This window comes from Laccaria bicolor, genomic scaffold (genome assembly GCF_000143565.1).
Source record: "Laccaria bicolor S238N-H82 LACBIscaffold_87 genomic scaffold, whole genome shotgun sequence".
Taxonomy (NCBI): domain Eukaryota; kingdom Fungi; phylum Basidiomycota; class Agaricomycetes; order Agaricales; family Hydnangiaceae; genus Laccaria; species Laccaria bicolor.
The window spans coordinates 70,316-82,201 of NW_001889958.1; the positions used below are offsets into that span (position 1 = coordinate 70,316).

The 11,886-nt window shown below is 43.8% G+C and overlaps 1 protein-coding gene across 1 annotated transcript; it reads right to left on the reverse strand.

The window, feature by feature from the left end:
- Positions 1 to 2,644: 2,644 nt before the first annotated feature.
- On the reverse strand, positions 2,645 to 3,802 carry LACBIDRAFT_317767 (uncharacterized protein; the record flags this gene model as incomplete). The annotated part of the gene is made up of 5 exons (XM_001890301.1): positions 2,645 to 2,908; positions 2,957 to 3,355; positions 3,418 to 3,494; positions 3,555 to 3,613; positions 3,672 to 3,802. 5 exons carry the CDS (start codon positions 3,800 to 3,802, stop codon positions 2,645 to 2,647), a joined length of 930 nt encoding a protein of 309 aa, XP_001890336.1.
- Between the last annotated feature and the right edge of the window lie 8,084 nt (positions 3,803 to 11,886).

Sequence of the window (11,886 nt, forward strand, 5' to 3'; positions counted from 1 at the left end):
TATTGATCAACTTTGTTGTCAAGATTGAGGTTCATCAACATGCCAGTGGGGGTCAAGATGAATTACCNCTTTGTTCACCAAAGACCCAATTCAAGTGCCTTATTTACAGGCCGTGAGGATGTTCTCAAGAGGCTGATGGATCACTTTTCACCTCAAGATCAAGTAGATAGAAGCAGGAAGTCTTTTTTGTTGTATGGTATGGGGGGTATTGGCAAGACACAGATTTGTTTGAAGTTTGTTGAAAAGATGGCTGAAAGGTAAGTCTCTTCACATACTATATTTTTGATTTTCTGACAAGTACATCTAGATTCTCTCATGTTTTCTGGATTGATGCATCTTCTGAAGATACTATTGCTCTTGGTTTAAAGGGTCTTTGTTCTCATTCTGATGCTAAAGCTGCTGGTATTTCTATGTCCTCTCAGTCTGCTCTTCTCTGGATTGGATCTCTGCAGAGTGGATGGCTGCTTGTGTTTGACAATGCTGATGGTGCACCTGAAGTAGTAGAAAAATTTATCCCATCTGGTTCTCAGGGCAATATTCTGGTTACTAGCAGAAATCGATCTCTTGGGCGGGTTACATCTTATGAAAATTCTCTTGAAGTTAATCAGATGACTGAAAAGGAAGCCATATCACTCTTGCTGAAAGCCAGCCATCTAACTGGCCATTCTGAAGATGTTTACAACATAGCTCAACAAATTGTAAATGAGCTCTGCTGCTTGCCTCTAGCTGTTGATCAAGCTGGAGCTTCCATTGAAGCTGGTCTCTGTAGTATTGATAATTACCTTGAGCATCTCTCTCGACATAGGAACAAGCTTATGAACCACCCTTCATTTAGGGGTGCATCTCAGTACAATCGTACAGTCTATGAAACATGGGATTTGTCATTCAATGAAATTGAATCAAGGGCAAACAGAAAATCTGATGGGCATAGTAGAGCACCTGCTCAGGCTGCTCTTCTTATTCTGGAAACAGCTGCATTTCTACATCATGAGAATATCATTGAGGCTGCCTTTAGAAAGGCTGCTGTTGAGTTCTCCAAAGAACTGCATGGTGGACTAAAAGAAGAAGTTGAAACATGTATGAATAAATTGCTTCAGCTTGAAGAAGATCAGTCTTGGAATCAATTCTTCTTTCATGAAGGAATTAGGGTTCTTACGTCGTTTTCTTTAATCAAGCAGCACTCAACCTCTGCAGGAACTTATGCCATTCACCCATTGATGCATCAATGGAGTAGAGATAGAATGTCAATATCTCAAAAGAAGTGCATGATGCAAGTATCAAAATTGATCCTTGTGAACTGTATTACAAAGGAGATGACAGCTGAGAACATTGCATTCAACAGGCTTCTTGTGCCACACATCAAAGCCAATTACCAGTCACAGGAGGAAAACAGCTTTGAAAAAGTGTTTGATGATGATGAATATTCCAGGTTCAGTTATGTATTGGATAAAAATGGAATGTGGAAAGATGCAGAGTATTTTCAATACAAAATTGTAGAAATGAGAATAAAGAAGCAGGGGCCAGAACATCCAAATACCTTGACCAGCATGAGTAATCTTGCATTGACATATTCAAATCAAGGAAAATATGAGGAGGCTGGGAAGCTGCAGCTGAAAGTCCTGGATCTGGATCAAAGAGTACTGGGGCCAGAACATCCAGATACCTTGGGTAGCATGAATAATCTTGCATTAACATATTCAGATCAAGGAAAATATGAGGAGGCTGGGGAGCTGCAGCTGAAAGTCCTGGATCTGCATAACAGAGTACTGGGGCCAGAACATCCAGATACCTTGACCAGCATGAATAATCTTGCATTGACATATTTACATCAAGGAAAATATGGGGAGGCTGGGGAGCTGCAGCTGAAAGTCCTGGATCTTTGTAACAGAATACTGGGGCCAGAACATCCAAATACCTTGGCCAGCATGAATAATCTTGCATTGACATATTCAAATCAAGGAAAATATGAGGAGGCTGAGGAGCTGCACCTGAAAGTCCTGGATCTACGTAAAAGAGTACTGGGGCCAGAACATCCAGCTACTTTAGTCAGCATGAGTAATCTTGCAGCAACACATTCAAAGCAAGGAAAATATGAGGAAGCTGCACAGCTGCAGCTGAAAACTCCTGCATCAGCATAATTGGGTTATAGCAGCATGGTATCACTTACCTACTTCTTGTATGACAGTTGCATTGTATTTACATTTGTTTGTCATTTTGTATGTTGTTACTTCTTAACAAATCAACTCTACTTGAAACTACAACATGTATATTTTATGTGGATGCTCCTGTTCCAGGGTTACAGGATCCTCTACACATGACTCTCATCTTTAAACCATGTCTCCCACTCCCTTGCCCCCTCCACCGTCTGGCAAGCCTGGACTTGTCAGGAAGTCAAGAACAATGAAAGCATTTTCAATGGTGTGGGCACCAGAAGTTCCTGAGTGCTTACTGTACTATTTCCTCCAATTCCGCAGGGTCTGTGACACATTACCACCTAGCCAAAATTTTGGTTTCAGCACTTGCAGGATTTGGCCGTGACAAGGCCAAAAATTTGGCAGTATGGCTCAGGCTGCAAAATTTTACTATGTTGAGACTGTTACCATGAAACAGTTTCAACAGAGGTAAAATTTACCCATTACAAGTGTTACATTTTGGCGATTTTGAAGGCTGTGTGACATGTTACTGACAAATCCAATAGATGAGGACCAGGTGCAGGGGTGCTGAGAAATGCATCAGGAAGCTGTATTGTAGTCCTACTTGCAGCTGCAGCAGTCTGAGATGGAAGCGATATGGCTGTGTTGCTAAGCAGAGATGGTGTAGGTGGAACAGATGAACCTGGGCCATGTAACAGGGCCCGTGGTGCCTGGAAAGAAGGACCTTCATGTCTTGAAGGTGTTCCAGAGACCATCTAAGAGTAGATAAGTAAAGGAGAAGTAATATAGAATAGCAAACTTACCATTTTTCCAAATTCCACAGAAACAGGTGATGAATCCTGTTTCCGGGGTCGTCCCCTCAGTCTCTTTGCCGCCTGAGCTGCATCCTCACCCAACGATGCCCTCAGCCTCTGCTTATACCCAGTTCTGGGAGGCTGTCTGAGTCTTGGACACAGGCCGTATGTCACTGGCTTTGATTTCATGCTCCCTTTCGGGCTACCGTGTTTACGTTTGGGAGAAGGCAGTGTTGTAGTTGAGGTTGGGGGGTGCGTAGTGGGTGCATGTAAGGTGGTTGATGAGCTGGCAGGGGAAATGGACACCTCGTGATGTCCAAGATGGGCTGTTTGAGGTGCATGTGAAGTGAACGATGGGCTGTTTGAGGTGCATGTGAAGCGAATGATGGGCTGGTGGCTGAAAGAGGGCTTGGATAAGCTGTAGATAGTGTGTGGGAAGTGGAAGGTGAGCCAGTGGGTACGGTGTTTGCTGCTGAACGTGTGCGATGGTTGGTAGGGGAGGTTGGAATGGTCAGTGGGACCAAAGATGCGGGAGATCCACGATAATCTATGATTTGATTGGAGGAACGTGAGTATGTATGTTTCATAGATCAGATAGCTTACGCACCTGGGGGGTTTCCAAAGCTATTCTCCATAAGCAGCATGAATTCTTGTGCAAACAGTGATCTGTTCAATGTCGGTTGCATCAGCAATGGCGCGAGGAAAGAGATATCTGGGGACTTACATGCCTTGTGAGTTCCCGGGTGCTTCCAAATAAGTTGGAGAATGTCCCCCCACTTTTTCGACGTGTACTGATTCAAAATCTGAGTCCGTTGTGGTTGAGCAAGACAATAGCAACAATAGTCCAAGTAACATGCTATCTCTCAGAAGTGATCAGGTGATGATTACATAATATATTTTTCAGACTCAGTATCCATATCCACTATTCTCCACAGGCATGTCATCCAGCCAATAAGATAACTTTAGCGTCCTATGAAATGAGGGAAAGGAAGAGGAATATTAAGATGCAAGAAATCCACAGACATGGATAACTTGTTTTTGCCTAGGACTTGCCCAGCTCACTCAATTCGGATTTTTAGTTAGTAATGTAGTAATAATAATATCCGAGGAGGTGGGCAAGACCTGAGTGTCTGAAGAGCTCGATTGCGTGTAGTAACCAACCAGCTATACCAACCAGAGTGTAAGCTCACAACGAGCAGGTTGGTTCAGAGGCAAGATGAACTACCCAAATCGAGTGGCACTCTGGAGAAATTTTTTTGCAAGTATAAATACAAAGTAGATGGGTTACAGAAAGAGGTTCACGATGAGAAGCCTCAATACAATAGATAATGTAAGTCAGACAGAATGAGCAAGTTACAGAGAGAGATTTCCATCGGACGCGACAATAAGTGCAGACGGAATTTTGTTTTTAATTCGAAAGAGTTCGAATATGGCAGCCAATGAATCAATGTGGGACTTGTTATATGCCTTTGAGGTGCTCATTGGTAGAATTTCTTCCATACGGCGCCAATAAAGCAGGAAAGCAAGAGAAGTCCAGCCGCCTGTAGTTGCGACAATCTCTGGTGGCATGCCGGCGAGGAGAAGTTCAACGGTGCCTCCTATACGAAAACTATGACCAAGGATATGTGCAAGCATAGCCGATGACCAGATATGGTTGCAAAAATTGAGGAATTCATGCTTGAGGAGCATCTTGGATTGAGAAGAGGCAGTTTTATAGGCGAAGAGAGGGGTGGATTGATCAGAGGACGAGTTCACGTTGAGATGGTTCTTCAGAGCTGCAACAGGGCAGAGAATATCATTGCGCGCAGTAAGAATAACGGAGGCACCGAGTTCCTTTGTGGTTTTCGTCCAGGGAATATGGAAACTTGCAGAAGAGGAACCGTCACGCAACTTTCGAAACGTGATTCTAGAAAAAAATAAGAAAGATTAGAGAAAAGAGGAGATGGCGCACATGACGGAGCGAAGGACATTATATGTTTCGTCAAAAGCGGCAGCAGTGGTCACTGTGAGTTCGCCTAGTCGGCGACAGCCAAAGAAAGCGCATAGGGCGAGAGCCCATACAGCGGCATGGAGAGGAGTAGAGAGAGTAAGGGAACGGCGAAGGGTTAGTAAATGTTCAATAGAAACAGGAGCTCGAAGAGGACGTTTGTGTTTAGAGCCTTCTTTATTTGCTGAAATGCGAGCCAGCTGAACCCAATCGTCGTCGCCGAACCAAGGCACATGATTGACAGTGTGCCATGCGCAGATACCGGAGAGCCAGGAGCGGATAGTGTTCCCAGACTGCTTGCCTTTGTGTTCGCCAATGAAAGCGCAGAGGAGAGGATATGAAGCAGGCATTTGAGCTTCTTTGTCAATGCCCCATGCATCGCAGAATTGAGTAAACCGCAGTGTACCTGCGGCGTATGTGCTTTTGGTGTTTGGTGCATACGCACCACGGATGGACATCATCGCGCTTTCAACTAGTTGCGGTGGAAGGGAGGCAATTAGATGCTGTCTGTGACGAGCAGCATGTGGTGTATCCCAAACGAATAGTCGATCGGCAGCTGGGACATGAGGGCGTAGAGCGTTATGAGTAATCTGGCGTCCAGATTGAGCTTTTCTTGCCTTGATGGTACGAGATGAGGAGACGAGGATCCTTTGTTGAGAATCAAGTTGTTGTATTGGAATAGTTGATATTGGAGAAGATGTGTTAAGAGAAGAAGGTGGATTACCCGAAAGAGATGGGTTAAGAGGTGTAGCAACGGGAGTGGGAGTCTTGAAAGGATGGAGAAAGCTTTGGCGACATGTGGGGCACGGAGGAACAGACGATGAACCACCCACATTCGTCTCGACGACACGAGTCACTGGTTTGAAAGGATAATCTAACCTGGAAAGAGATGAAGGAGTCAGAATGACGAGAGAGTACAAGGAAGCTAACCTAGGCATGAAGGAAGCATGAACATAGCTCATCAGGGAGCTTAAAAGATGGGAAAATCTGCTTTCCAGCAGGTCCTGGTTCTCCGCGCGAGATAGGATCGGCTGGGTTAGCATGAGACTCAATGTAGATAGGTTTTATAATGATTGATCTGGCCATGAGAGCCAGGTGTGTGCGGCAGACAGCAAGATTCAGATGGATATTACCACTGCGGCCTTTATCAAGGGCGCCAATGGTACCTTGATTGTCAGAATGCACGAGCAAGTGTGCGCCACGAGTCCCTCTTGATTCTAGAAATAGAACCAGAAGTTCAATAGTGACGGTTTCGAGCCAGCAGATATCTCGGCCCTCAATTTTCCAGGAAGGCGAGAGCTGGAAGGCAGCCCATTCGTCACCGATGATAATACCGATACCCCACGATGTAGAGGCATCAACATATAGTCCGAGATCCGATAAAGGTCCAGCAGGATGAAGGGATTGAGAGACTCCAGGTAAGGTGAGCTTGGTGAGCCACCACTTGAGGTCAGTGATCAATGAGTGTGGAGGGTACTTTGTAAGAAATTCATCACTGTGGAATGCGGATGCGAAATTAGAGAGAGAAGGGAGGTGAGAGTGGCCGTCGAGGTAGACGAAAGCGACATGACAAAGGGATCCGTGTATCTTCTCCACATCACGCAAATGACAAGGTCGTCCTTCGAAATCTGTGAGGAATTGGAGGACGCGCTGGTGGAACTTGTTTCTCTTCCCATCCGGTAAGCTAACAAGCTTCTGGGGAATATCCCAGAGAAACCCGATGAAAGTCGTCACGAACGAGAAACGTTCATCGCCCTTTTCATCATGCCAGGGAATACCGAGAGAGGATACATGACGGAGCATCTCAGACTTGTCGTAATCATAGCGGAAAGTGCCGTCAACGAAGGGACCGGATTCTGAAGGGAATCGAAAAGCCTTCAGATCGTCTTCATACTTCGGTACTGGAAAGACTCCTTCGGCTCTCCAAATGTCGACAACTGCGTTGGCAATCATGCTGGCGTTACTGCTAGCGCAGGCAGCCCCAAACGGGTGCGCGTGATTAATAAAGAAATCATCCGAGGTCCCTTGGACAACAAGCCAAGGCTTATGGGAGGGGAGAACAGGACATGTACGGTGGAATTTCTTGATGTCGAGAGTACATGCCTGTGTACCAGGAGGGGCATGAGAGATCTACATGAGCAAGGATGTAAGCAAAATGTGCCAAGAGGATGATATGTAGAGGGAACGAGCATGAAATTATTAGTGTTTGAAAGTCCGGTTCGGTCCGGTTTTTTGATGCCCAGGGGCGTTAACCGTAACCATAACCGGTCTGCATTTTCCCCAGAAGTCAAAAGACCAGACCGGACCGCAAAAAGACCGCAGACCGCGGTTTTTTGCGGTCTATAGACCGGTTTCGGTCTGCATCGGTTTTAACTGGTTTATGACCGGTCTTTAGGCCAATATTTTAAGATTATGAATCGGTAAATTTATTAACATCTCTAATAGCTTCAAAACGAGCCCAAGAACGTTAAGTTCCGTTAGGAATTGGTGCTTCTATAAAATAAGTCTGGTACATCTATTATTCCCAAAAGTAATTTACATTTTAATTCATATCTCTCTCGTTTTTTTACCAAATCGTACGTTCTTGGGTGCGTTTTAAAGGGTATTTAAGGGGCTACAAAAGACCGGTCCAAACCGGTTAAGACCGGTTCACGTTAACCGGTTTTTTTGCGGTCTTTACATTTCAAAAATAAAAGACCGTAACCGCAGGTCCGGTCTTTTGTGGTCTTGGTCCGGTCTGGTTACGGTCTTTTTCCAGTCACGAGACCGGACTTCCAAACACTAGAAATTATATAGGTAACAAGCATAAACTACGACATGAATTATCGTGCATGAAATCATCATGCTCAGCGCATGGAAGATAATCATCGTGCATAACACACGGAAGATAATCATCATGCTCGACGCATGGGAGATGAATCATCATGCTGATAGCACAGAACAGAAAAGATGATAGATGATAATATAAGGACAACATGCCAGATAACTTGCATGAAGCAAAAATACCCAAAGAGCCACTGGGTGCAAGACCAGGGCTAAGAAAAAGGAAAACATCTCTACGCACGAAACACAAAAGAGATGTGTAATAAAGAGAAAGAAAGGGTGGGAAAGAGATGGAGAGGGCGGTGACTCACGATATCAGCGACTTTTGATGCAGTGTCAAAACGTGTAGGAAAGTCGTCCTTGTGGATGTGCGAATTGACAGACGCGTGGAATTTTGTTGTTTTGGAAAGATGTTGGCAGACTCGCAGCTTGTCCGGTACTCCTGGGTTTTGAGGTTGAACAGAGACGATAAGAGAGGAAGATTGAAAGGGACCACGTAAGAGTTTCTCAGTGACCTCCCGAGAGAAAGGGCCTGATAATCTGCCAGCGGAACGTTCTTTGCTCAACCAGTCGGAGACAGTGTCGGGATAGGATGAGGTGGAAGGATTGTTAGGCATGATGACGGTCTTGGAAAGCGGCGGCATGTGACCGATAGGGAAGCCAACACGCAAGTTACGTGGGAGAAGGGGATAGTTGTCGAGGAGGTGGTGCTTGCGCAATAGATATTCGAACCCGTCGGCATTGTAAGGGTGCAAAATCCTGTTGAATAGGAGGGATTCTTCAGGAGAGGTGTCAGATAAAGGGGGACGAGGAATGATTGAGGAAGAAAAATCTGAATATGAGAGAGGGAGTGAGAGTGACGCTTGGACAAACACGTTAGTTTGAGGGTCGCAAGCAGCAGATCCACGAGAAGGCGTTGTGATTCTTGCTCCCGCAGAAAGAGCAGACATGAATGCGCTCGTCTTTGTGGGAACAGGGATGGCCACGGTTGCCTCTGAGATTCCAGCTGATACATATGATGCGGTTGTCGGGGCTGAGCAGATTGCAGTCTTGGTACTTTGCCCAGACCAACTTGCCGTCACTTTTGAATTTGATGGGCGCGGTGCTCTCTGCATGTTGGGTTGCGTCGTGACCTCGCTCAGCACAGATGAGGCAGTCGGGCATTGAGGAGGAGGATCGACCGCTGCCTGATTGAAAGGGCTGGGAGAGGCATGGTTGGGAGGAGCGAGGGTTGAGTTTCGGAGTAAGTTTGTTGACAGCGCTGCTGAAAGAAGATTTCACATGTGCAGACGACGACATCATTCCATGGATGTCAGCCATCATTTCTTGCTGCTTCTTGGATAGTTTGTAAGCTTGATAGTAGCAGGCTGCGTTGAATTCTCTGTACTTCGCCCAGTGTTCTTGACGGAATTTTAATTCATCGGCTTTCCATGTGTCATAGAGCTCATCCTTGGTGTCCTGAGAAGTATAAAAACAAAAATGATCATTATACCAAGTACTGTGTGCCTCGCATGTGCCTTCTTCGTCCCGCTCTTTCTGGAAAAGGTACATATTCCCTGCAGCTTCGGTCCACTGGCTACAAGACAAAGATAGTTCCTTGCCGAAACGCAATGAGAGTTTTTCAATGTCCAAGATGACGTTACCTTTCGTCTTGCCAGGATTTGGATTAGTCTTTGTCGTTGCTAGAGTAGACGCCTCGACATTTAAGATGTTCAAGTTTTTATTGAGGAAGAAAGGAAGGGGAACTGCGATGCAGAGTTCGGTGTCGAAGAGGTTCTGTGGGAACGTAGCCTGCCATGGAACTCCCACAACCCAAGGAACCATCTTCCGTCCGTTCATGCAACGCCACTTTGCAATCCTAGCGTCCTCTGCAGAAAGTTTCTGTTCATCAGCAGGTTTCCGTTTCATTTTTAATTTCTCCTTTATCTCTTCATCCGCAATCCATTTGGCTAGTTTGGAGTAGATCATACCAGGAAAAGAAGCCACAAAAGAAGGAACACGGAAGCGGTTAAGATCAACTTCATCCAGAGTAATGAGAGAGGCCTCTTCAGAGCCGGGCTCTCCGTGAGCGGCAGGATCCAACGTGTGATTGAAAGATTTTCGAGATCTTTCAGCATTTTGGTCTTCAATTTCTTTGTTCATCTGAAGGATAGAAATCAACGGCAAGTTTCTAAGCATTTGAATGATGGCCGGTGATGTGTGAGTGCGAGGGACGCGAGAAGTAGCGGCGGGAGTATCAGAGACAGGTGTAGCCGGACTGGTGGCTACCACTTTTATCATATAAAACAGGTAACTGCCTATAGGTCCCTGTGTATCCATCCACACTCTTTATGATAGGGAATCATTACTGTTACCATGTTTTTTCATTATCATAAAGGCTGCGCTTTTTCATTAAGTGTAGGCAAGGTTTTGGGCCTCCCTCATAAGGTAGCCTGTGGTTATCATTACCAATTTCATATCTTTTCAAAGCCATATCATTGCGATTTTCATTAGTTGTCTGGCGAGTATCATTGGATATTTCATTAGCTACATGGGTGATATCATTTTGCGATTTTCAATAGCTACTTGGGCGACATCATTGCGAAATTTCATATGCTACTTGGGCAATATCATTGTGATTTTCATAAATTCTTTGGCCAGTATCATTGGAAATTTTATTAGTTACTTGGGCAATATCATTGTGATTTTCATTAGCTACTTGGGCAATATCATTGTGATTTTCATTAGCTCCTTTGGCAATATCATTGGATTTTATAAATTACTTGGGCAATATCATTGTGATTTTCATTAGCTACTTAGGCAATATCATTGGCAATTTCATTAGCTACTTGGGCGACATCATTGCGATTTTCATTAGCTACTTGGGCAATATCATTGTGATTTTCATTAGCTCCTTTGGCAATATCATTGGAAATTTTATTAGTTACTTGGGCAATATCATTGTGATTTTCATTAGCTACTTGGGCAATATCATTGTGATTTTCATTAGCTCCTTTGGCAATATCATTGGAAATTATATTAGTTACTTGGGCAATATCATTGTGATTTTCATTAGCTACTTAGGCAATATCATTGGCAATTTCATTAGCTACTTGGGCGACATCATTGCGATTTTCATTAGCTACTTGGGCAATATCATTGCGATTTTCATTAGCTCCTTTGGCAATATCATTGGCAATTTTATTAGTTACTTGGGCAATATCATTGTGATTTTCATTAGCTACTTGGGCAATATCATTGGCAATTTCATTAGCTACTTGGGCGACATCATTGTGATTTTCATTAGCTACTTGGGCAATATCATTGCAATTTTCATTGGCTCCTTTGGCAATATCATGGGAAATTTCATTGGCTACTTGGGCAACATCATTGCAATTTTCATTAGCTACTTGGGCAATATTATTGGCAATTTTTAGTAATCAGGAGAGTGGTCACATGACCAAACTCCAAAAGGGGTCAAAAAACCAAAGTTGTAGCCCTGCACTGTAGCTTCCCAAATCTGTTTGAATTATGTTCTGAAGTGCTCCTGTTGTGGAGATATGAGGTACATGAATGTCAAAAGTGTTGCGTTTTTTTTTTGTTTTTTGTGTTTTTCTCCATGAAAACAAAACCAAATAACATAATTTCAGTATATTCAGAAAGCTAAAAGAAAGGGCTACAATTATTGTATCATGGGAAAAATGACCAAAAAAGGAAGGTGCATGCTCTACTATAAGAGTCAGATATGATAGACTACAAAAAAGTCGGACTTAGACTACACAGTTTACTGATACCCTATAAAAGACTACAAAAGTCAGACTTAGACTATAAAGTTTGCTGATAGACTACAAAAGACTACAAAGTTTACTAATACACTACAAAAGACTACCAAATTTACTGATAGACTACAAAAAAGTCAGACTTAGACTACAAAGTTTACTGATAGACTATAAAAGACTACAAAAGTCGGACTTAGACTACAAAAGCTTAGATTTACACTACAAAGTTAGAGTTAAGGTCAAAAGGTTATCTTGACTACAAAGTTTGTAGTGTCTGCTTTTTGTCATTAGAAAAGTTTGTAGTGACCGCTTTTTGACATTACAAAAGTTTGTAGTGTGCGCTTTTTCATTAGAAAAGTTTGTAGTGACCG